Here is a 27,277-nt window from a genome sequence, read left to right as displayed (position 1 = left end):
AATTAAAGACAACAGAGGATTGCAGAGCGTCAGGGATTCGGTCTTTATGTTTGAACCATTGTCCAATGGTGTTGCTGGGTTTGAAAATTGTTCTAAGACATACTTGAGGGTAAAATTCCCTAACTAAACCTGATATATTATTACGTATGGAAAAACTTTTTGGACCTAAAAATGGCAAGATACAATATACAGGTGATTTGTTTGCTGTGAGTTTAGGAGTAGGTGGGTTACGGATCTTATTTAGTTGTCTTCCCATATGGGTTTGTGTGAAAGACATTGGGAAACCATTAGAGAACAATGTTTTCGTAAGAAAACTCAATTCCAAGTGTAACGCAGAATAGGATGAACAAATATTATAAGCTCTGGTCAGCAGGGTGACACCAAATTGCGTTTAAACTGAATTGGGATTCAGTTTAAACGCAATTTGGTGTTTCCACCCTGCTGCTGTTCATCCTGTTCATCCTATTCTATTGAGTTTTCTTACGAAAACATTGTTCTCTAATGGTTTCCCAATGTCTTTCACACAAACCCATATGAGACAACTAAATAAGATCCGTAACCCACCTACTCCTAAACTCACAGCAAACAAATCACCTGTATATTGTATCTTGCCATTTTTAGGTCCAAAAAGTTTTTCCATACGTAATAATATATCGAGTTTAGTTAGGGAATTTTACCCTCAAGTATGTCTTAGAACAATTTTCAAACCCAGCAACACCATTGGACAATGGTTCAAACATAAAGACCGAATCCCTGACGCTCTGCAATCCTCTGTTGTCTATAATTATAACTGTAGTCGCTGTAATGCGTCTTATATTGGACAGACAAAGAGGCAATTACGAGTAAGAATTGCAGAACATCGGGGACGGTCATATAGAACCGGTCTACCTATGGCTAAGCCACCTTTCTCTGCCATTCGAAATTGCTGTGAAGCCTTAGGCCATCCCATAAGCGAATCAGATTTATCTGTTGTCCACGCTTGTCGTGACGAGGTAACACGCCTCCTTGCTGAATCACTCCTCACTCACCACCTACAGCCCACACTGGGCACACACGACTGCTCCACGCCCTTTCTCTGTTTTTAAGGTTTGACTTATGTATTGTCTTATTACATGTATTTCTGTTTAGATTTTCCTTGTACTTAGTAGCATCCCACCAACGTTAGCTATGTATAATTCATTTCCTCATCTTATCATAATAATTCTTCACTTGTATTTTATTAGACATGGTGTTTTACTTTGGTTTTTTACTTTAGTTTTCGTATTTTTATCATAGACATGGTGTTTACTTTGATTTTATTGTACTTCCTATAGGTTTGAAAATGACAAACGAGTTGTCGAAACGTCACCAATTTATTAAAGATGTTCCTGATTACGTTAGTGTTTATCTTCATATTGAGACTACGCTTCCCCCATGGTGAATCTATTGCATCCATATATATATTATATATATATAATATATATATATATTTATACAAATATGTGGTACAGTGGTAGCGTGTGTGTGTCGCACGTGGTGGACGCAGGTTCGCCTCCCGCCAGAGCTGTAAAAACTTTGGGAAGTGTTCATCAAGCCACTGACCACTTTGGCGTACATCAGGGGTGCTTTGGTTGAACCAGTGTCTCATACTAGTTTGCTTGTACCCAGTTGGCAGAAGGTGGGCCGATTACACTTGGTTCACAGACTATACACACATCCAAAGCCACTCCAACTCTACAATTACACTTACAAGCACTTCTACTTCTCACCCAACATACAGTCTCTACCAGACAGCCTAAGCCACTGGGTAGAGATATATTGGCTGTATCGTCCTTGCTTCGGTAGGGATAGGCTGGTCCTGCAGTGGACCTCAGTGGGTGATGATGATGATGATAATGATATATATATATATATATATATATATATATATATAATGTATACACACAGGAGTTGCTACCCAGGAGTTCCAGTAACTTGAATGTTGTAGGAAAATAAGTTACCTTACCTCCTAGTTCTCACTGTCATCTTTGAAGTAGTCCCCTTAGGCATGTATACAGTGGTCCCAGCGTTTTTTCCACGAGTCCATGCATTCCTGGAAGGCTTCAGGCATGATGGTCTTGAGCACCTCCTGCAATTCTGTCTGGATCTCCTCAATCGAGTCAAATCGACACCCTTTCAGTTGTAATTTCAGCTTGAGAAACAGGAAAAAGTTGCAGGGGGCAAGGTCAGGCGAACAGGGTGGGTGGGGAATGACTACCATTCCATGGAAGCCAAGAACTGCTGGACAAAAATTGATGTGTGGGCAGGGGCTTTGTCATGATGCAGGACCCAGTCCTTGTTTTTCCACTGTTCTGGACGTTTGCGGCGGATGTTCTCTCTCAGATGCTGCAAAACCTCACAGTAAAATTTTCTGCTGTCAGATTGACCGAGTGGGACAAATTCCTTGTGAGCAATCCCTTCGATATCGAAGAAAACAATGAGCACTGACCTGACATTGCTGTGCCATTGATCCACCATTGCAAAACCGCCAAACCACCAACACACCATGTTACAATAGTAAGCGTAGTTCAACATCATGTCCGCTCACAGGCACAGCTGGGGCCACACTGATGCACAACGGATGCTGGTGACTCCTCCTAGCGGCAAAAGGCAAAACTGCAAACGGTTGGCTCCCTCTGTTCAAATTACTGGAACCTTTAGGTAGCACTTCATATACAATTGACCCTCAAAACAATGGACTAATGGGGGAAGGGGCGTGTCCATTGCTTGAAAAAGTCCGCTGCTTGAAAATGAAGGGAAAAATGGCCTAAAACTCGAAAAATAGCAAAAGAAATACAATGGTATCGAAGATGAGGTGCACCAATGCTATTGTGGACTAGTTTACCTCACAATACCCCATTTTCTACGGACCCATTATATTACGACCTGCTTCATGGTGTTGAGTCTTCATACAACATGAGGTAGGTTATGCAGAACCTCGTGCAAAATCAATTTTGCACTAAAATGTAACATATATTTACATGTAAAATAGGGGATTAGGTTCTAGGAGCCCCATATTTTTCATTGAAAATATATTTAAAGATAGGTTCCTAAATGTCTGCCGTAAGACATCCAAGACGTGTGTTCCCTCATACCTTGACATTTTTTTACCCTTAGATACATAATAAAGGGAAAAGTTTTCAGACTTATACTACAGATGTAGCTACAATAACAAAAATATGGTCAGTCATCTTAACAACAGTTGACAACAGGCCAGATGGACTTTAATAACAGGGGTTCCGAAGCTCGGCAACACGTTTAGAGTGCCCCCGCCGCTGCCCCGGCTGCACCACACTTGTTTAACGGTTGCCAATGTTGTATTATTCCAGGCTTTGATGAAGAAATTTACAGCCTGTCAAATGTTACATTTCTTCCATAATGCAGCAAGTCATTATGGTGGGGGTTGCAGATATGCCAGGTGAAGCAGGTGAGTCAGGTGGGGCTGTGGAGGTGGAGGAGGAGGCAGTTGGTGGGTCAGGTGCGGCAGTGGAGCAGGAGGGGATGGCGGCGGGCAAGTCAGGGGAGGTGGTGAGGGGAGGATCCTCCATCTCCTCTTCGCTACTGCTCACATTTCGGCAAATTCCTTCATCTCTTTTTGTTTGTCTGTTTCATTCCTCATCTTGTTATGGACGTATTTGCAGTATAACAACTTGGCATTCGCAAAATAACCTTTATTCAGGGGAGGAGATGAGGGGAGGATCCTCCATCTCCTCCTCGCTACTGCTCACATTTCAGCAATATCCTTCCTCGCATCTTGTTTGTCTGTTTCATTCCTCATCTTGTGATGGACGTATTGGCAGTATAACAACTTGGTATTCATGAAATAACCGTCATTCAAGTGAATCCAAACATTTTTATAGAAACTGGGTACGATATCTATTCTAACTTACCATTAGTGCCGAAAACGTTATTGTCGAAGTCGTTATAGGCGAGATCTTACTGTAGACTCCTCTTGAGCACCTTCCCCATGAGCCTCAAGTCACTATTGGCGCGTCGTGCAGGGAGGGGGGGTCGCATAGTCGGGGAAAATAACGGTTTTGGACCACTCCTTGCCTACGCCTCATGTATTGTGGGCTAAACTCGCAGTCAAGGATTTTTGGTTATTATTTTTGGTTACTTGCATATTATGTGATTCATGCATTCTGAGCTTGTGCACTATGGGAGCTCTCTGTATATATATATATATATATATATATATATAGATCCTATCTCTGTATATATATATATATATATATATATATATATATATATATATACACACAGAAGTGTGTGTGTGTGTGTAAAACCCAGTGAGTGAGCAGCATGTCAGCTCATAAATCATTGGTTTTAATTACACTGCTCTCATACATTTTGCCTGCAGCAAGTACCAACAAAATCCTCACAATTTGCAAACTTGCAAGATGTCAGTAACATAAGCAGAATCAATCATTGGTACAAAATGAACTTATTTTGACAAACACTGGTTTATATATTTAGAGAAAGAGAGAGTGATTGCCCATACACATACCAGTAACTGTCATGTATCCCATACTATTTAGTGTTTTGTTTTTATAGTGCAAATATTTTGGTTATTGTTGTATAGTATATCCTGTATATTCAGAGCAATAATTAAAAGTAATATGCAATATGTTCTCATCAGACCAAAGTGCGAGGCAAGAGCGGTGCCAATCGTGGGTCCCCAGCAATGGCAAGTGGTGTGACACAGATGACGCAAATGACCAATGGCAGCAATGTGGCAACTTCAGTGGTGACGGCAGCAACAGCTAATGCAGGAACCCAAGTGATGCAGCCTGTCACAGTCTCACCAGCTGTACCACTTTCCACCCCTCAGACTCCATCTGCAGCCAACAAGGTCATCTCACAACAACAATCAGTACAAGCGATCACCAGTCTTGCTCAGACCACCAAGTAAGGGACATGGTTCCAGCTTTATATATATATATATATATATATATATATATATATATATATATATACACAGGTATACCCCAGTATAATGATGTGGTTGGTTAGGTAAAAACCCATTGTTAGGCGGGGTATCGTATATTGAGGTAGAATTAACGTAAAGTAATGGGATGGGTTTCCCCCAACCCAGTCCAAAACCCACCCAAATGAGCCCCAAAACAAGTTTAAAGCCAATCTAAGTGGCCTAACAGCTGTAAAAGAAGCAAACCTAAGCCTAACGCCTGTAAATAACTCACTAAAACCAACAAATAAAATCTGAAAATTGTCAAATATAAGTCTGGAGGAAATCAAGCTTAGTAAACTTTACCCCAAAATGACATTGTTCACCCCACCTATGGCTAAAACACATTAATCTAAGTCTAAAAACAGTTTACAGATCAACCTGAACATACAGTTTTAGTCTAAAATATCATCAAAATTGGTAAAAAAATTCAAAACCTATCATTAAACCAGGGTTTGGCCATCATTCAGCAGGGTATGGTGGTATTTCTAGCCCCATCATTAAGCCGGGGTTTGGCCATCATTCGGCAGGGTATGGTGGTATTTCTACCTCCATCGTTAAGCTGGGGTATATATATATATATATATATATATATATATATATATATATAGTGCTCGTGGGCTGCGGAGGGCTCTCACGCTGCTCTTGTATATTTTAGTTGTAGCTATGGGCAAAAAATTCTACGGAGATCCTATGCTGGGAGCGGCATTTTTTGGTCAAAATGTGATTGCTCATTAAATATAGTAAAAAATTTTCGATCATGATGGGACCAATTTTTTCATATCAGCAAATTTTTTGCGATTTTTGTGCCAATTTTGGTGTGATTTGAAAGTGTAGTTTCAGCTGCTGAAAATGCACACACACACACACACACACACACACACACACACACACACACACACATGGCTATTGCTACAATATATTGGATTATATATATATATATATATATATAGGTAGACAGACAGACAGACAGATAGATAGATAGATAGATATATAGATAGATAGATAGACAGATAGATAGATATATAGGTAGATAGATAGACAGACAGATAGATAGATAGATATATATATATAGATAGATAGATAGACAGACAGACAGACAGATTGATATATCTATCTATCTATCTATCTCTGTGTCTATCTATCTATCTATATATATATCTATTTATCTATCTATCTGTCTATCTATCTATCTATATATATATATCTATCTGTCTCTGTCTATCTATCTATATATATATATCTATCTGTCTCTGTCTATCTATCTATCTATCTATTTATATATATATATATATATATAATCCAATATATTGTAGCACTAGCCATGTGTGTGTGTGTGTGTGTGTGTGTGTGTGTGTGTGTGTGTGTGTGTGTGTGTGTGTGTGCGCATTTTCAGCAGCTGAAACTACACTTTCAAATCACACCAAAATTGGCACAAAAATCGCAAAAAATTTGCTGATATGAAAAACTTGGTCCCATCATGATCGAAAAACTTTTACTATATTTAATGAGCAATCACATTTTGACCAAAAAATGCCGCTCCCAGCATAGGATCTCCGTAGAATTTTTTGCCCATAGCTACAACTAAAATATACAAGAGCAGCGTGAGAGCCCTCCTCAGCCCACGAGCACTTATGTATATATATATATAGATAGATAGATAGATATAGCCATATATATGGGAGACATGTGTGCTGGAAGTGATGCTGGAGCTAGCTCTGTTGCCAGGGTGAGAAGTGGTTGGAAGAAGTTCAGGGAGCTGTTGCCTCTCTTGACATTGAGAGGACTCTCCCTACATGCTAAGGGTCTTTGTATGCAGCATGTGTTAGGAGTGTAATGCTGTATGGTAGTGAAACCTGAGCAGTAAAGGAGGAGGATATTTGCAGGCTCAGATGTACAGAAATGACAGTGATTAGGTGGATGTGCAGTGTGTTCCTGTGTGCAATGCTTGGGGGGGCAAGGTTTACGATGGAAGAGTTGAGAGGTAGGATGAGACTGGAGTGTATTGGTGTTGTGAAAAGGAGAGGTAGATTGAGATGGTTTGGGCATGTGGAGAGGATGGGGGGTGCAGAAGGTGAGAAGTGTTAATATTGGGGGTGGGCTTGTGAGGGGTAGACCGAGAAAGACGTGGGATGAGGTCATTAAGTGTGACCTCAGGGTTAAGGGACTGAACAAGGAGGCTGCAATAGATTGTGCAACATGGAGAGCCGCCATTAGGTGACCAAGGCCGATGCATGCAAGCATGTTGGAACCTTCAAAAACGAAACGAAACGAAACGAAACTATATAAAATCTGGTACATAATTGAATCATGATGATTGATGTTTAATGAATGTCCAGTCACAGATGCTGATGTGTGGTACTATAAATTGCCCATGTGTTGGAGAGATGAACGTATTACAGCCTCCAGCATGTGCACTTCTGACACAAGTGAGCAGCTCAGCTACACACATTCAAACTAGGTTTATAAGTTATAAATGAGACCAAAGTTTTAGCAGCTTGAATGATGGATGAATGGTTGTGTTGCTCATTTCATTGAGCATTGTTAGAAGCTTCTGCTTTTATGTTTCCTCCTCCATGTTCTAGATTCTACCCACTCCATTTAAGTGGCTACTGAGAGATTTTGGTATGATAAGGATTATTTTCAATATTGCTTTAGAACTTTGCCGTCTTTATATCTTAATTTTGCAGCAGTACATACAGGGTAGCTGTGACATTTAGAACTTCCCTACTACATTATCATCATTGCATCTCCAGTCTTGATACTCTTTTCTTACAGCTTCATCCACTTAGACATACACTTACTATCACTAGCTAGCAGTGAATATATTAAACAGCCATGCCATAGCAGATATTAATGTGATCTCTTTCCAGACCTGGTGTTCCCATGACACCTCCCACGGCCCCTCTTCCTCATGCTGCCCAGCCTCCCCCTGGCCTCCCACAGCTGGTTCGTGTACCCAAGCCTCAGCAACAGCAGCAGCAGCAACAGACACAACCACAGCCCCAGCAGCAGCAACAGCCCCAGCAGCAGCTACAGCCACAGCAGCAGCAGCAGCAACAACAGCAGCAACAACAGCCCCAACCACAACAGTCCCAACAGCAACAGCCCCAGCCCCAGCCCCAGCCCCAGCCACAGTCACAGCCACAGCCACAGCCACAGTCACAGCAACAACCGCAGCCACAGCCACAACCACAACAGCAGTCTAGTACACAGATCCCTCATGTTTCTGTGGCCTCATCACCACCTGCACTGATATCTAGTGTTGCCCTGCAGACTGCTCCATCTGTACAACCAGTGACATCCCAGGCTCCTATTTCCACCCAAGCACCAATTCTTGCCCCTGCCACTATACTTCCACAGCAACAACAACAACAATCTCAAACACAACCCTCACAGCAACTGCAAGTACAGCAACAACAACAACAGTCATTACAACAACAAATATCATGCCCTGTATCACAAGTGCAGACTCCCCCCATGCAGCCCCCAACACTTGCACCGATTGTGGCCACTGTCAGTTCTGTTGTAACTGCAGCCTCTGCCCAAATACAGACAAAACCCGAGTCCAAAATAGAAACCACCACCACTAGTAGTACAACTAAGAAGGTCAGCCCAATTGCCCCAATGGCTGCTGATGGTTCTACCACCAAAAAAATGTGTGCAGTTACATCTTCTGGACAAGTGGAAATTCCAGCCACAGGACACCCAACACAAACACTCCCAACACAGACGCAGCTGCCTCCTACGCTCAATGGTACGCCTTCTAGTGAAAGTGGCGAAGGTGAGTTGGTTGATTATCATGTCAGCAAAAAGTATTGTTATGGGTACCTTTGTTGGTTTTACTGTACATTCTGAAACACAGGATGATGTGCAATATTTGAAGGTGCTGTACTGCATGTCTCATTGAAATTATTGTAATTTATTTTCATCTGTGTCATTCATTAAAGTAATTAAATGTGACAAAAAAAAGAGAGAGAGGTTCAAGGTAAATATTTGAGTATGTTGCATTGTCTAAACATGTGTATGCAAGAATTCATAGTTATTATGAATTGCAAAAGTTTTTATGATGTTCTATATTTGGACTTTGAAATACCATATTAGAATGAAGATTTCAGTTGAAATTGAACTGTTAAAGTGCTGTAGTGAAATCACAGATAATTTATTTGAGAATCATTATGGAATGCCACTGTATTAAAAATAAATAATAATGGCCATCAAAGGATGATGCACCTCAAAAGCTGACTTCCCTGTTTTATTCAGCTTTCATATGCAGTTGTATGTAACCAGTGTGATATTTTCCAACATTCCCAATATGCAGTGAGGAATTGTTTTACTGTGCTGTAGTATGATACCATTTTGTGTTTTTGCAGTGCCTGAGAAGAGTCATCCTCCAGTGGTGAATGGTGTTCCCCTGCCCCCTGTGCCCTCCCCTACCCCAGCCCCCATCACCACAGGACCCCCCAAGGCTATGGTCAAGCCCCAAGTTCTGACTCATGTCATTGAGGGATTTGTCATCCATGAGGGTTAGTTCAGGTTACAGTCTTGTTTATTTAGGTTTGTAGTGCTGTCCTCGGGTTCCTGCCCTTTCCTCTCTTCTTTCTTTCTATCCTTCCTCTTCTGTCTTTCTTTCTTTCATTCTTTGCTCCCTCTGTCAATGGGTGACTCTACACTGAGTGACAAGCCAAATGGTTTCCTGTACACCAGGAAACCATTTACAATGCTGGGTGGTAACCATATAACAAAATTGTGGCATATGGTGGTTTAATGGGTAATTAAGGCACTCCAATCAGATTGAGCTGGTGCAGGTTTTATCTAAGGTTTGGTTAGAGTTTATTGCTCACGTAATGCCACTCAGGGATGAGATAGGCTGGTCACTCTCATCTTAACCCATTCTGTGCCATGTCCGTGTATACATGGACAGACCAATAGTGTCAAAATTGCTGAGTCTATATATATATATATATATATATATATATATATATATGGACTAACTCATAGTACTGTAAATTGCTGAGTGTGTATATATATGGACTAACTCATAGCACTGTAAATTGCCGAGACTATATATATGGACATGGTTTTCCTCTCATGTGGGCAGAATTATTTGATTCTGCCTTTAGTGTGTGACAGAAAATGGGATGACAGACACCTCCTCCTCCCCTCCCGTGCTTTATGCCAATATAATACTGTATATAAAAAAAAAAAAGTGAATGTGAAAATATGTAAAATTATCACGGAACCACAACTTCCCATCGTCGTACTCGCAACTGTGGCCTCAATACGTACACCAGGTTGCGTTTCCATGTTACAAATACTCCATGCAACCACCCACTCGACACCAAAATGGACTGTCTATCCATGTCAGCCACCGACAGTATATGAAAATAGCCATCTGCTGCAAAACTGGGTCACGCTGTGCTGCCAGAGATATTGTGCATACTCCTGACTTCCAGTCGAAGTTGGTGAGCTTCCAAGTGATGAACTAACTGATAGTGATGTGTTAATAGTGTATATAGTGAAAATAATTTAAGTAAATATAAGCAAATAGAAGGAAATCATAAAATCAAGTAATGTTGGGAATATAATATAAGAAATGTGTGATTTACTGCAACTAATGTGACTGTGTGCAGCATGAGTGTTTATTGTGCTTTATGCGAGTGTTTATAGTGCCCTATACCTATGTAAAATGTCCATCCATCATCCAATCCTATGTTGCCTCCATGAGGAACGTAGGAGCCCGGGGCTAGGCAAGTTGGTCCTGACATTTAAGATGAGAGTGACCGGCCTCACTTAACCGTGAATGGCATTACTTGAGCAGTAAGCCCCAAACCATCCCTTGGATATAAACCTTCACCGGCTCAATCTGATTGGAGTGCTGTAATTACCCACTAAACCACCAGGTGCCAAAATTTGGTTATATGGTTACCACCCAGCATAGTAAATGGTTTCCTAGCATACAGGAAACCATTTGGCTCGTCACTCAGTGTAGAGTCACCCACAGGCAGAAGGAAGAGGAAAGAATGAAGGAATGAAAGACAGAAGAGGGAATGTAAAGTCATCCTTAGGAAGGATGAGAAGAGAATGAAGGAAAGAAAGACAGAAGAGGATGAAGGGAAAGAAGGATGGAGGAGAGGAAAGGGCAGATGTCCGAAAGCAGCACTACATTGAGTGGATGGTGAGCACCCCCACCTACCACAAAGCATTGTTTTCACATTCGCTAAACAAAATTAAGATTTGCAAGTAATGACCAAATTTAGCAATAATTAGGTTGTGTATGTTATTTAATTGGATATATTTTACTGAAGATTAAGAGAAAAAGTGAAAAGAAACTTAATTTTTGCTCACAGCTCTTGTACCATCAAAAGTAAACATTAGACCTAAATCATACCATTGTTGGAATACTGTCAGATGTGCAAGTTTATACCAGTCTGCCACAGCTCTCTGTCAGAAAACTACTGTCTCGATATTTGTGCCAAGCTTCATTCTAACCATAATAATATAATATTACGGTTTAAATATTCTGTATGTTTTAATTTAAGCCTTTAACCTTTTAAGACAGTCAGTAGAATATGGGATGAGACAGTGTCTTGGAAAAATAATAATCATTACAGCATTAAGAGAAGATGGATGGATGGAGGAAGGTTACAGCGTTAGTTGCCACTTAAAATGGTGGAGAAATAAGTGTTAGAGTCTAGGGTCATTGGGTAAAACAAACATTTATTTATTTTTCATCATTTCTCAGCCTATTCCGATTATCAGTTAATTTTTCCCTTCCGATTCCGATACCGATATTAATCGGCATTTGATTGCCGATTTACAGTACTACTTGTATAGTGTAATAACATTTGCAAGTACCATCACACCAGTTGTGAATGAGAGTTTTAAAGTGTACTGCATTTGTTATGAACATTTGGTACTTGTGTCAAAACTGTGATATGTGAAAATGTATGAGATGTAGATCATGTAGGATGATTGCTTGGCTTTAGGGAACAGATTGCGAGTAAATGCCGAGAGAGAGTTGGGGGGAGGGGGAACTGTACTGTATCGTGCTTCATATACTTTAACCTTTCCCATATTACAGACCACTTTATTTACATATTCTGGCTATTGCTAGATGATTTAATTCTGTGATCGAGTGGCCACTGAATCTGAAAGGTTTAAAGTATGCAACATGTACTGTAAGTAATTGTTTGCAGTACTTACTTGCATCCACTGCCCAGTATTTGTGTTGCAGACATCCTTGTAGCTCCTAGAATTTAGGAGGAAGGAATATTGAAACTGGACTTTCTTTCAGTCTGTTGTATGTTCCAGAAGATATGTTAGAGCCTTGCTCAAAGTCTTCCATCCCTGTTTGAAATGGGCAACTGGGATGTTATGATGTTCTAGTAATGGTTATAATAACAATTAATAATGGGTGCAGACCCTCACCATCTGTTATTCTAAATGAATATAGCATAATTATGATGCAATTCTTGAAGACTAATATAACCACTGTCTGTTAAAAGATAGTAATAGGAAGTAGTGTTAAAATAATAATTTATACATGGATTAAATATGATTTGGTAAACATAAGTTGTTGGGAAATTCACAGGTACCAATAATTATGGATAAACTGATGAGCAGTGAATAACTACTATACAGTAATTGTAAAAGACAGGTGAGCTGAGAACTTCAAATATTGAAAGACATATTCATCTGAAAGTACATTGGACACCTGTGTTGGGATAGATTGTTAGCCATTACAGTATATGTGAAAATGGGAATAGTAAAGTTGAAAAGTCAGTGAAAGTATAAGATCAGTATACATGTGGATGTGTTCATAGAAAAATATTGTGCAGCATGAAACATAACTTACTGGTATACTATTTTCATATGCTCCAAACAGCCTCTGAGCCGTTCCCCGTGAGCCGGTCATCTCTGCTCACAGAGATATCGAAGCCACGCCCCCCCAACTACTCCAACACAGCCCCACCCCTTGCTCCTGTCACACCCTCTCCTGTACCACCAACTCCTGGAGGCCAGGCTGAGAAGGAGAACCAGCCAGATGAGGATGCTGCCAGTAAGATCATCACTCTGAGATATTTGATATTTGGTGTTTCAGATCACCTTGTGCATAACAGATACGTCAGTTTGATTTTAGATTGTCAGACTCCAAGGGTTATTGTGTATGTGGGGATTTTCAGAAATTGTTGGCAACCTTTTCATTGCTGTGAATTGTCATCATCATCGTCGTCATCATCATCATCATCATCATCATCATCATCCAGACCTCCTCTCCCATCCTAGGGCAGGGTGAGGAGTAGCAACGTCCAGACAGCCCAAGTTTGCCCAGTCCAATGGGCCATGCATCCATTCACTCGTCATTCAAACCCCTGGAATCCTGGCTCTGTCTGATACACCAAAAACTTTCACCACATTCTGTAGCTTCACTAAAAGCGTATCCGAGAGAGTCAGTCCGAATGCTGTCACGTTAAAAGGGGTGCCAAGTCCCTGATTATGCACTTCTCACAACTTTCATCCAGCCAGCTCGATCTCTTGTCAGTCCCCTAGCCTCACCGACTTCCATACCTCTCCTCAAACACTCATCCACCATATCCTTCCATCTTCTCCTTGGCCTACCTCTCTTCCTTCCTCCTCCAGATTCGTTGAGATATACCTGTTATGCCGTGCTATTGCTATCTATTTATGGATCTGGAAAAAGCATTCGACAAAGTATACAGAGAAGGATTGTGGAAGGTAGTAGTAGTAGTAGTAGTTCCCTAGGCAGTCTGGCCGAACTGCCCCGAGTCCCTTAGGAAGGCCATGGCCGAGACCGGGCTTTCCCACAGTGCTCTCAAAGAGTGTATGTTGTGTTGTTGGCGTAGGTCATTGTGTGTAATGCAGTCTTCCATAATGTGCTTAATAGTATGGGGTGCTGTGTTGCATCCTGGACAGGCATCAGCGACGTAGTCATCCAGCCTCTTCTGGAAGCTTAAGAGGGCTGGATGGTGCCCACATCTCAGCCTAGCCAGGTGGACCCTGTCCTTACGAGGGAGATAGGATTCAGAAGGGTGGATGTCAGGAGGCCGTGCATGCAGCTGTGTGTTGTCTTTAAGTGACTTAATGGAACGGCGAGTGATCTGAGTGTGGATATGCTTCTGGAAGCTGGTCTGAGGGGGGAGAGATGACAGTATTTGTGTATGGTATCGTGTGCTGGGTGTAGTTTTGATGTTCCTTGGTGTGGGTGGATGTGCTGCCATGTACCTTAGTGGATGTTGTGGGTTTGTGGAGGCTGCAGCAAGAAACTCGGTGCCTCTCATGTCTAGGTGATCCTTGACTTTGAGGACTTTGGTTTCTTGATGTAGGTGGTCTGTGGGTGTAGTAGCTGTGCAGCCTGTAATTATTTTTAGGGCCTTGATCTGTATGGTCTGTAGAGTGTTGTAGTGTGTTTTGGTGAGGTTAGAAGCCCAGTCAGGGCTTGCATAATTCGTCACTGAACGTATGTATTGTTTATACTGTGGTGGTAGTTTCTTTGTTGTGTCCGAATGTTGTATGGGCAAGTGACCTCAAAGCATTGAGTCTTGGTGTTATTTTATTTTTAATGTTTGTGATGTGTTGTTTAAATGACATTGATGTATTGTATGTTACACCAAGGATTTTGTGTGTGTGTATGTGTGTGTGGTAGGGGAGTGTTGTTTATGGTGAGGTGTGGGATGTGACTGTGTTCTGCTGTCCAGTTTGTGAAGAGAGTCACTGTAGATTTGGCTGGGGCTATTTTGAGCCTGTTTGTGGTGAACCATTCGTGTAGTGTGTTGAGGTAATGTTGAATGATGTGTGCAGCTGTGTTTGCGTTTTGGTGCGTGCATGTAAGTGATATATCATCTGCATAGGAAGCTATGTGTATCTGTGGTGTGTGGGGTGTGGGTATGTCGTGCATGTATAGGATAAAGAGTGTAGGGGACAAAACAGATCCTTGGGGGACGCCGTTTGTGAAGTTTCTGATGTTAGAAGACTGACCGGCAAATGTTACGTGTGCCCATCTGCCTGCTAAGTAGTTTGCCAGCCATCTTTTTGTGTTATTGTGCATGTTTGTGTTGAGTATTTTGTTTGTGAGATTGTGGCGGGGGATGGCATCAAAAGCTTTGCTAATGTCTAGTGTGATTAGGAGTGTTCTGTGTGGTGGCCTAGCTGAATTCATGCCAACGAAAACTCTCTGTGTAAGGTCTGTAAGAAGAGTGTTTGTGGAGTGTAGTGGCCTAAAACCATATTGTGACTGGGCTAGGGGAATGTGAGGTGTGACTAGTTGTAGTACCAGTCGTTCAGTGACTTTAGAGGGGGTGCAGAGGAGTGTGATGGGGCGATGTGAGGAGGGTAACATGGGGTCTTTGTTGGGTTAAGGGATAGTGATGATATTGCCATGCTTCCAGATGTTTGGTATTATGTTGTGTGAGTAGCTGTAGTTTGATATGTTGGTGAGTGCTTGTATGCCTTGTGGTCCTAGGTGTTTAAGGTGAATGTTGCATATGTTGTCTGGTCCACAGGCAGATGAGTGCTTGAGGTTGTTAATGATGTGCTTCGTCTGGTTGTAAGTGAAAGGTGCGTAATCTGGGTCTGTGGGGAACTGTCTCTTACGTCGGATGATACGTCGGTCTTCGGGATGGGGGTTTAGATGGCTGACTTGTGAAAAGTGATTGATGAGAGTGTTTGCTTGTTGTTTGTTTGAGGATATGGTGTCTGTTGTTGTGATGGCAGTGTGTGATTGTGTGGTGTTGCTGTTGGAAAGTGTGATGCTGTTTAGTGTTTTGTAGAGTTTGCTGATGTTTGTTTTGTGGTCAAGTGTTTGTAGGTAATTTTTCTAGTTTAGTGTTTGCTGTTATGATATTTTATTGTTTATCTCAGTGTTGAGTTCTTGTATTTGTTGTATGGTGTCTTGTGTATGGGGTGTTGGGGAGTGTCACAGTGTGTCCCGTTGTCTGATGAGGCCTTGAATTTCTGGTGTGAAGTTGGGGTTGTGTCTCTTTCTGTTGCCTTTAGGGATGTGGAAGGTTTTGCATATGTACGGTGTAGATGGCAAGCTGCTAGGTGCCGTCGGGAATTTTTATGATGGTAGTGAGGCATGTGTAAAATGTAAATGGGCATCTAAGTGAGCGGTTCATGATCAGTGTAGGTGTGCAGTAAGGTTGTGTGATGTCCCCATGGTTGTTCAGTATATAAATGGATGGAGTGATGAGAGAAGTAAAAACACAAGTAATGGAGAGAGGGATGGTGTTGGTAATGGATGGTGATGGATGGAATATCTTAAATTTGTTGTATGCTGATAATGCAGTGCTGCCTGCAATTACAGGGCAAGAGCTTGGTAGACTAGTGCAGAGTTTTGCTGATGTCTGTGAGCATCATGCCTTGAGAGTAAATGTAGAGGAGAGTGAAGTGATGGTAATCATGAGAGAAGGTGGCTCCCAAGTGTGATGTTTCAGTGAATGGAGAGAGACTGTAATTGGTGAGAGTTCAAATACCTGGGTACAGTGATAGAAAAGAGAGGAAAATGTGCAAAAGAAGTGGAAAGTAGAGTGATATAAGGAAGGAAGGTAACTGGTGCTATGAAGACCTTGATAAGAAACAGAGGCTTGAGTGTTGCAGCTGCACAAGGCTTACATGAAGGAGTGTTAGTGCCATCTTTAACATATGGATGAGAGATTATGGTGCAGCATGAAAATGAAGAGTCAAGAGTGAGAGCAGTGGAGTTGGGACTTATGAGGAATGTATGTGGAGTACACAGAGTGGATAGCATACGAAATACTCTAATGTGATACATGAAAGATGCGGAGTGAGAAAGTGTGTGGACACCAGAATCGAAGAGAGTGTACTGGGATGGTATGGTCATTTGGAGGGATTGGATAACAATAGAATGGTGAAGAAGGTATATCTTAAGAAATTTGAAGAAGGGAAGAGGCGAGGTAGGCCAAGGAAAAGGTGGAGGAATATGGTGGATGAGTGTTTGAGGAAGAGAGGTATGGAAGTTGGTGAGGCTAGGGGACTGACAAGAAACTGAGCTGGTTGGATGAATGTTGTGAAAAGAAGTGCATGATCAAGGATTTTAACTTGACAGTGTTCGGGTTGACTGTATTGAATACATTTTTAGTGAAGCTACAGAATATGGTGAAAGTTTTTGGTGTATCGGATAGAGCCAGGATTCCGAGTACTTGAATAATGAGTGAATGGAAGCGTGGCCCAGTGGAGTGGGCAAACTTGGGCTGTCTAGACGTTGCTACTCCTCACCGTGGATGATGATGATGATGATGATGATGTGACTTATGAAGCTGGAGCTATGGAAAAAGTCTTTACGTTTGGATAGTTCTTAGTTTTTACTCCAGATGAAATAATTTTTAGTTTATTCTTGCTGCTACTGGACACTTTTATTCATCTTAGGATAACCTGTCAGAACTGGAAGGATTCAATATAGTCTTAATGAAATTTTTCAATACAAGAGGCCTTTTCTAAGTCAAATAATATCATCTGGAAGCATTAGAGATAAATTAAAAAGGACATTATCCAGATACAAGGAGTTCAGTGATAAAGAGAGATTTAGTTTACTGGTACAATGTTGTACTGATTGTGTCACCATAAGCCTTTGTTTTGTTATACCAACAGTTAATGCAGCTGATAAATATTGCTCTTCTAAATGGAACCATTTGTGGCAATGTATTCTCCAAAGACAGAAGTCTGAAACCACTGTTTTATATTTTGTAAAACTCCTTACAGCTCAAGAGTTCCTGAGTATGCCTCAGAAATTTTATTAGTCTAATACTTGAACAGGTCTTCTAATGTAATGGGGTCTGTAAAAGCCTGCATTGCTTAGAGGCAAAGCGGGGATCCGCTCTTTGGCTCAGTGGTTACGTGTGCATCTATTAAGCACGAGGACCTGAGATCGAATCTTGGTCAGACTAGTGATTAATTTGTGAAGTTTCAGTTCGGTTATTACATTGGTTGGCAGCGGTGTGGGATGTGAGGCGAGGCTTGGAGGGCAATGATGTTGTTAGTTAGCTGACAGCGTCCTAGTCCTTACGTCCCAGGGATGAGCTGTTTGGTGTGGTTCGCAGCCTCCCAGTGGTGGCCTTTGATGCTACACTACCGTGTGTTCAAAACTGACCAAATTAATCACCAAGGGGAGAAAAGAGTGATGTAATAGGGTTTGTAAAAGCCTGCATAGCTTTGAGGCAAAGTGGGGATCCTCTCTTTGGCTCAGTGTATCTCGGTCAGACTAGTGATTAATTTTTGAAGTTTCAGTTCGGTTATTGGTTATTACAATAAAGCTTGAATTTGATTGAAGATTGGAATGTACACCTTGCATCCCTGATATTGTTTATTGTTCACATTTTAAGCAAAAATTAGTTTTCTCTCACACTGAAGATAAGGCCCTGCAGCTACAGTTTATAGAGAGTTTTATTTAATTATGGGATGAGCTGGGTGAAGTAGTGGGAGAAATGCCTAGGAGCTATAAAGTGATTGTGATGGGGGATATGAATGGAAGAGTAGGCATTGGTCCTGAGGATGACATAATGAGTTGCTATGGAGTACCGGGAGAAAATGATAATGGGAAGAGACTAAAGGATATGTGTCAGGAGAGGAGGTTGTGCATATGTAACTCTTATTTCAAACACAGAGATGCACATAAATATACATGGTATAGAGGGAATGGGGATCGTGTTGAAAGAAGCCTAATTGATTACGTGCTCGTAGAGAGGTCGATGATGGGAATGGTTGCTGATACGAGGGCTGTGAGAGGACGATGTGGAGGTCTGTCAGATCATATGATTGTGGTATGCAAGATCAAGCTGAGAGGAGTGAGGTGGATCAGGAGAGAGAGAAGCAGTCAGGGAGAAAGACTGAAAGTTGAGAAGCTGAGGATCAAAGAAATGGCAGATGATTACAGGACCAAAGTAGAGGACGAGTTAGAATTAATGAATTGGAATTAAATGGATCTGGACAGACTGTGGAATGCATATAGGGATTGCTTGGTTAGGAATGCTAAAGCGGTGTGTGGTGTGGCAAGAGTAACAACAAAGAAGAAGGTATGGCATGGTGGGATGAGGAGGTAAAGAGAGCAGTGGAGGAAAAGAGGAAGAAGTGGCTAAAGTGGTTACAGGATAGGGGTTCACTTGAAATTAGAACTGAATATGTTGAGAGCAAGAAGCACGTAAAGAGACTAGTGAAGAGGAAAAAGGAGGTAAATGAGGATCTAGGGAGAAAAATGAATGCAAACTCCTCTGAAAATAGAAAGTTATTCTGGAAAGAGGTGCGGAAATGTAGAAGTGAAAGCGGAAAGAAATGGGATGATGTGAAGGATGCAGGTGGTAGATTATTAACCCATGGAGATGAAGTAAGGACCAGATGGAAAGGATATTTTGAAAGCCTAATGAATGGGGATAGAATGAGCAGAGCATCTGTAAACATGATTAGTTTTGGGGGTGTGCAGAGAAGGAATGCAGTGCCAGGAAACATGACACTCGCACGGGTGAAGAGTGCTGTGAAACGGCTGAAAAATGGGAAACCAGCTGGGGTTGATGAGGTGTATGCAGAGATGCTTAAATGTAGTGGAGAGAATGGAATGAAGTGCTTGTTGGAGATATGTAAGAAGGCATGGATGATGAAACTGTGCCTGCAGAGTGGAAAAAGGCTGTGATTGTACCCCTGTACAAAAATAAAGGTGAACGAAGTGAGTGCAAGAATTATCGTGGCATAAGCTTACTGAATGTGGTAGGGAGGGTATATGGAAGAATTATTATAGAGAAAGTAAGAGAGATATCAGAAGTCCTAGTGGGTGATGAACAGGGTGGCTTTAGGAGTGGCAGAGGATGTGTGGATCAAATATTTGCAGTGAGACAGATAGTAGAGAAGGCTTGTGAAAAGGACCATAAGGTGTTTATGGCATTCATGGATCTGGAAAAAGCATATGACAAAGTGGACTGAGAAGGATTGTGGAAAGTTTTGCGCATGTACGGTGTAGAGGGTAAGCTGCTAGGTGCTGTCAAGAGTTTTTATGATGGTAGTGAAGCATGTGTCAGGGTTAATGGGTATTAAGTGAATGGTTCACGATCGGTGTGGGCGTGCGACAAGGTTGTGTGATGTCCCCATGGTTGTTCAATGTATATATGGATGGGGTGATGAGAGAAGTGAAAACACGAGTAATGAAGAGAGGGATGGCATTGGTAATGAATGGTGATGGATGGAATATCTCAAATTTGTTGTATGCTGATGATGCAGTACTGCTTGCAAGTACCAGACAAGAACTTGGTAGGCTAGTGCAGAGTTTTGCTGATGTCTGTAAGCGTCGTTCCTTGAGAGTAATTGTAGAAAAGAGTAAAGTGATGGTTACTGAGAGAGAAGGTGACTCCCAGTGCAATGTAACAGTGAATGACGAGAGACTGGAATTGGTGAGAGAGTTCAAATACCTGGGTACAGTGATAGAAAAGAGAGGAAAATGTGCAAAGGAAGTTGAAAGTAGAGTGACACAAGGAAGAAAAGTAGCTGGTGCAATGAAGGCCTTGATAAGAAACAGAGGCTTGAGTGTTGCAGCTGCACAAGGCTTACATGAAGGAGTGTTTGTGCCAACTTTAACATATGGATGTGAGACTATGGTGTGGCATGAAAATGAAAAGTCAGGAGTAAGAGCAGTGGAGATGGGACTGCTGAGGAATGTATGTGGAGTACAGAGGGTGGATAGAATACGAAATAATGAGTCGTGAAAGATGCGGAGTGAGGAAGTCGGTGGACACCAGAATTGAAAAGAGTGTACTGAGATGGTATGGTCATGTGGAGAGAATGGATAACAATAGAGTGGTGAAGAAGGTTTATCTGAGCGAATTCAAAGGAGAGACGAGGCGAGGTAGGCCAAGGAGAAGGTGGAGAGATATGGTAGATGAATGTGTGAGGAAGAGAGACTAGGGAACTGACAGGAGATTGAGCTGGCTGGATGAATTTTGTGAGGAGAAGTGCATGATCAGGGATTTTTGGCACTCATTTTTAACGTGGCAGCATCTGGATTGACTCTGTTGGTTACGATTATGTGAAGCTACAGAACGTGGTGAATGTTTTTGGCGTACCCGATAGAGCCAGGTTTCCAGGGGCTTGAATGATGAGTGAATGGAAGCGTGGCCCATTGGATTGGGCAATTTTGGGCTGTCTGGATATTGCTACTCCTCACCCTGCCCTTGTGTGAGAAAGGAGGTCCGGATGATGATGATGATATATTAATACTGTTGTGAGAGACTGATGAGGAGAGTGTATGTGAGTGAGGTAGAGGGGGGGAGAGGGAGGGGGAGGCCGAGGATGAGATGGAGGGATGGAGTGGAGAGGTGTATGAGAGAGGGGGGTGTGAGCTGGGAGCAGGACAGTGAAATGGCGGAGGACAGGGCGACGTGGAGGCGATTTGTTTGTGGCCACCCCTTACCGGATTGGAGCATCTGGCAATAGATAGATGGATATAATACTGTTGCTGTTGTATTTACAGTAAACCAACCATGATTGAAGTGAACGTTAGCAAGCCTAATCACTAGAACTGATTAATATGAATGATTCAGTAATTAATCTTAAAAAAAAGTATGACTTACATAAATTTTGTATTTACTCTCCTCTTAAATGTCAGGACCAACTTGCCTAGCCCCAGGTTCCTGCACTACTCATGGGGCAACGTAGGATTGGAAGATGGATGGATGGAATAACTGTACTTTATCATTAAATGCAGCCATCTGAGTGCTGGGATATACTAAGCTTTTATTCTCCACTCACAGGGAAAAGACCAATGGAGCAGACCTCCACATCACCAAAGGGAGATACTGCAAAGTGCGAATTTTGTGGCAAGACAGATTTACGTTCAAAATTTAAAAGATCAAAAAGATTCTGTAGTACAGCATGTGCAAAAAGGTATGCATATATTTTTCTTTTCATTGTAGAGGCATTTTTATTAAGAACAGATTTGTTTTAATCAGCTTGGCATAATTTTGATCACCAGTATTTTATAGGTTCTGATTGATAATTACTGATGAAGCTCAACACTTGCTCAGTGTTTCCAATTTGATTGTATACTGAGATAAAGGAGAATGCATATACATCTTTGATGTAAGATATGTACCATTAAGGTGTATTTAACTCATTTTGACCATATTGCAGTGTCTAATGCCTAATTCCTTCCCACCTCCTCCATAAGGCATATTAAGAAGGGCCCACCTTTAACAGGTACAATGTTGGTTGTTCAAAACGAATTGGCCTCTTCAGAAACCCAGAGGAATCCCCTAGCAAACGTGTGCGTGAGGAAGGCTCCATGGAAGATGCAGACTTGGCACCAAAGCTGGATGCCATGGAGACGCAAGAGGCAGTAGGGACAAACAACACAGCGATGGAGGAGGACGTGTCGGCAGCGGGGGCGGAAGGGGAAAGCGCACCGGAGTCACCATCCAAGACACAGAGAGTCGACATCCTCAAGTGGACGGTACGATGCACTCACTGAATGGTTGTGATATCTAGAGACTTCCAGACAGATAGGTTGCAGCTATTGTTAATTTCCTTCCTTTCCCTGAAATCTATTACCAGTAGCAGAGTAATTAACCCATGGATTGCGTAATTACAGTGAAAGCTCGATTATCCAGGTTCGGATTATCCAGTTTTCAGTATATCCGGGCCGTGACCAAATGGTTCAGTGGTACAGTAATACATAGAATTATCTGTACGATAGCTCCAGTTTAAACAGGAAGCACATGGTTGCTAACGAGCTAGGCACGGGTAAACGAGCGTGAGTCTGCCCCCACCCACACCTCCTGCTTACAACTCGATCACAAGGGCGGTAGGGTGGAGTTTGGTGAGGTGACTGATAACTTAGCTTAGCCTAAACTTGCTTAACTACCTAATAATTTAACCTAAGCTAACCTGGGTTCCAGTTGGGAAACTGGGAAACGAAGTCCACTTTTTAGTACATTGAGTAGTTTCTTCCATTGTGCCGGAAACAATCGTAAGTACGACTTAAAGAGCATGATGATGATAAAAGAGGAAATCTTTAAGCAAGAGAAGGGTAATTTACCACCATCAGAATAGAAAAATATACAAAACAAACAAGATGAATACGAATTGAACTGGTGAAGTCTTTAGGCTGTATGCATAGACAAAAATGTATGGGTTTCACAATTTTAGGGGACGAAATGGAACAGAAATGCTAGTCAGGAAAAAATTACTCTTAGTCAGCATATAGTTCCACATTTTTCGTTTGATATCACTGTTCCCAACACATTTCGAACCAACTGAGCATACAGTTATTTCTGCTCCTTGACGTTAAGTGTACATTTACTGCTCATTCTTTTGTTCTTTCTTATGTGTACAGTATGTGTGAAAGAGAGCGTATTGATACAAACAATAATGTATTCCAGTAACCCCTTTATAGCTGCTGGCCTTGAACAAGTCTTTACTGTTTCAGTGTCAGTGACATTGAGTTAGGGCGAGCTATAAAAAACTGTGAACAATTATGGGAACAGAATGAAGGTCACTGGTATGTTTACACGACCTTACTCTACCTTCCAAAGCAGTTAGGCGTTCACTTCACTCCAGATGTTTTCACTGATGTTTACATGCTTATGTTACATGTGCCCTAATTTTTAGTAAATTTCTTTCAGCAAGAGAACCACCCTCAAAATAGTCAGAAAAAGACAGAAGACAAACTAGAGGAATTTGAACTGAATTGGTAAGGTCTTTAGGCTGTATGCCTACATGAAAAGTTATGGGTTTCACAATTTTAGGAGACGATGTGGAACAAAAATGTCTGCTAATCAGAAAAAATTACTCCTTTGTCCCACTTGTTCTTGTAGGTTAGCATTCAGTTCCACATTCTTTGTTCGGTATCGCTCTTACCAATATATTTCGGACCGACTGAGCACAGTTATTTCTGCCCCTTAAAGTTGGTGTACATTTACTGCTCATTCTTTTGTTCATTCTTATGTGTGTGTGAAAGAGAGAGGACTGGTACAAACAATGATGTATTCCATTATCGCATTCATAGCTACCGGCCTTGAATGACGCTTCACTGTACCGGTGTCAGTGACATTGAGTTAGGGCGAGCTATAAAAAACTGCGAGCAATTATGGGAAGGGAACAAAGGTCGCTGGTGTGATTACACGATCCTTTAGTGCACCATCCCAAGCAGTCATGCTTTCTCAGTTCACCTCATCTCAGATGTTTTCGCTGATGTTTACATGCTAATGTAGCACTCATCCTAATTTATTAATTCTCTCACGAATCATAACAAATCACAGGATGGGTTTGGGGGGGGGGGAAGGTGTGCTAGACGAGTCTTTTTACATACATATGAAAAAGAAATTGATTTTAGACCTTTGAAAAAATGGTCCTGAGGCTGACCATGGGAGCATGCAAATTTCTGAACTCAAGGCCACTGAGGGGGCTTAACATATGCTTTACTTTATTTAGTAAAAGCACCTAACCAAATCAGTTCTTCCTGATAGTCTGTTATTTTTCTGATTATTTCTGGGTTGGTAAAAAACGTTTCTTGTCAAATCTGTTTCCCCATTGTTTTTAGCTGTTCTGGTATGTTTATTTCATTAACATAATGGCAGAAAGGACTGTTCTAACCTAAGTGTTTAACTAGACCTGGCCTAACCTAGCTTAACTGTACATAATTAATTTACCTAAACTATCCTATCCTCCAGTTGGGAAATTGGGAAACAATATCCACTTTTGAGCACGTTGAGTTTTTTCCACTGCGCTGGAAATGATCGTAGGGGAAAACGACGAAATAACAGGAAGGAAATTTTTCAGCAAGAAAATGTAATTTGCCACACTGAAAGTTGTCAGAAAAATACAGAAACAAGCTGGAGGATTGAATTGAATTGGTAAGGTCTTTCTGCTGCTTAAAGTGTACATTTACTGGTAAATAAATGTATCTAACAGTACGGTACTTGTATTTTGATTCCGCCGGATTAATCGTGATTTCGGACTATTCAGGCACCCCTTCACACCATATAGTCTAGATAATCGAGCTATCTCTGTACCTTTTTTTTTTTATCCCACCCTGTGGTGTGCAAAAAATGAAGATTTTTTTTTTTTTTTTTTTTTTTTTTATTTTTTTTATAACTTGAAGATAAACATCCAGGGCATCATCAGGTAAAAAAAAAAAAAAAAATCTCACTCTGTCTTTGCATAAGGCCATGCATAAGTTTAGGAAGGGGAGTAGTGAAAAAAAAAAAAAAAAAAAAAAAATTTTTTTATTATAAACTTGAAGATAAACATCCAGGGCATCAGCAGGTTATTAAAAAAAAAAAAAAAAAAAAAAAAAAAAAAAAAAAATGTTTTTGCATAGTGCCATGCGTAAGTTTGCAAAGGGGTGGAGTAGTTAATGGTGAAGCACGGCCAGCACAGCCTGAACTGTGGCTCACAACGCAACGCTACCCAGCCTGTATGTGGCTGGCAATCCACGGGTTAAAACAATGTCTTTTTTCTTATCATTAAATAAATTAGTAACTCATTCTTTTTATTTTTCATTGTTTAGACCAGTATTTTACCTTTTTTCCTATTTTGTTTATCATTCAGTAGCCAGTTATTTCTATATTTTTTTAGTTTTCATCATTTATTAGCCCATTATCCTTCACTTGTTTCAAGATTTCATCCATAAATAGACCTTTATGATTAGCTTTTTTTCTTCTGGTTTTATCATTCAGCAAATCATTATTTTCTCAGGAACATGAATAATGAGTGAATTAAAGTGCCTTGTACAACCATCCAGCTGTGTTGACAGCAGGATCTACTTGTAAGAGACTGTTAAATGCAAAATTCCTTGGTGGGATTTAAAATTAATATTATTGGTGTGGATGGAGTGGTGAAACTGCCATACCCTGTGCTATATCTGAGCATGTTTAAAGGTGGGAGCCTGTGTGTTGGTCCAAGAAGGTGGATAGATATGGTAAATGAGAGAAAATGATGTACGGAGGTTGACGAGGCTAGACAGCTGACAGTGTATCAAGCTTGGAAGAATTTTGTATGTAGGGGTATCTGGCAAGAGCTTGTCACCTCTTTTTTCCAGTGGTAGAGTAGTTGTTGTATTGACATGCTGATGGGTAATATGAAGTATGTAAGTGTGGGTGTTTTTGCCTGTGAGGTGGATTCCGGATTTTGGAGGCTTCAGTGGTGTGGGAATGAGTGTGTGGCTCATTTAATTTGGGATCTCTCTCTCTCTCTCTCTCTCTCTCTCTCTGTTTTTGACATTGATGTCCTTAGATGGGAAGAGAGGTCATGATATTGATGCATTTTTTAGATGGTGGTGCTGCTACCATCTGTTGCATTATTTATGAGAGTGTGGCTCATTTGATTTGGCTGCTTTTTCTGTTTCTCCTTCTCTTTTTCTTCCCTGTTCATCCTTAGGTGGGAAGAGAGGTCATGACAATGAGGAATTTTAAAGATGGTGGGGTTTCTACCATCCATTGCTTTCTTTATGGGAAAGTTAGTAAGATTAGAGGTATGATTGATTGAAAATTTTGTCTTGGCATGTCCATCCATCCATCCATCATCCAATCCTACGTTTCCCCATGAGGAGCGTAGGAGCCCGGGGCTAGGCAGTTGGTCTAGAGTGTAATTTAAGCCTTATTGTAATTTGTGTAATAATTTTTCTTTTTTTTTTCATTCTTGATTACAGGTAAAGGATGTAGTGGACTTCATCCAAAATCTTCCGGGCTGCAAAGAGTATGCTGAAGACTTTGCCCTCCAGGAGATTGATGGTCAAGCCCTGATGCTGCTCAAGGCTGACCATTTAATGTCTGCCATGTCCATGAAGCTCGGGCCCGCACTCAAGATCTGTGCCAAGATAGAAAGTATGAGAGGTGACCGTAAGGATGCCTGAAACTATAACCTTGAGGGCATTTTGGATTATTTTGAAAATTGAGTTGATGATGCTGTTAATATGAGTTTGGGATAATAGGACAACAGCTTAATCATACACTGGAGCACCTTTAATTCCAGTGTGAGCGCATCACTGCAAAACTGGCTGCTTCCCAGCAGGCCCAGTGTGAACTTCTAGTGTAACCAAGACTATGTAGTACCAAGGGTGAGTTTCAGCGCAAAAATATGTGCATTCATGGCGGCATATTACTGTATATTAGAGTCCAAACTAACCTTGTTTTTTATCATGATACAGTTGTCGCTGATAAGCTTGAAACATAGCTCTGGATGTGAAATTTTGCTCTTCTGTCATATTATGTCACTGCAGTGTGAGGAATCTTCCCCCTTTTATAAACCACATTGCTTTCTTTAGTGCTGTGATGCAGT

The 27,277-nt window shown here is 41.2% G+C and overlaps 1 protein-coding gene across 1 annotated transcript in view; it reads left to right on the top strand.

The window, feature by feature from the left end:
• Window positions 1-26,889, top strand: part of LOC145414562 (uncharacterized) — a 117,596-nt gene extending 90,707 nt beyond the window's left edge. Inside the window, exons 9-16 of the mRNA XM_080284080.1 lie at window positions 4,658-4,926; window positions 7,858-8,209; window positions 8,348-8,768; window positions 9,358-9,510; window positions 12,873-13,046; window positions 21,754-21,886; window positions 22,199-22,451; window positions 26,649-26,889. Coding sequence (XP_080140206.1) covers window positions 4,658-4,926; window positions 7,858-8,209; window positions 8,348-8,768; window positions 9,358-9,510; window positions 12,873-13,046; window positions 21,754-21,886; window positions 22,199-22,451; window positions 26,649-26,852 — 1,959 coding nt within the window. The 3' untranslated portion in view covers window positions 26,853-26,889. The remainder of the gene's footprint in view (window positions 1-4,657; window positions 4,927-7,857; window positions 8,210-8,347; window positions 8,769-9,357; window positions 9,511-12,872; window positions 13,047-21,753; window positions 21,887-22,198; window positions 22,452-26,648) is intronic.
• Window positions 26,890-27,277: the final 388 nt, after the last annotated feature.

Source organism: Coenobita brevimanus, chromosome 100 (genome assembly GCF_032717465.1).
Source record: "Coenobita brevimanus isolate Jiangsu-jjx chromosome 100, ASM3271746v2, whole genome shotgun sequence".
Lineage (NCBI taxonomy): Eukaryota > Metazoa > Arthropoda > Malacostraca > Decapoda > Coenobitidae > Coenobita > Coenobita brevimanus.
This window is presented reverse-complemented; position numbering and strand designations above follow the sequence as displayed.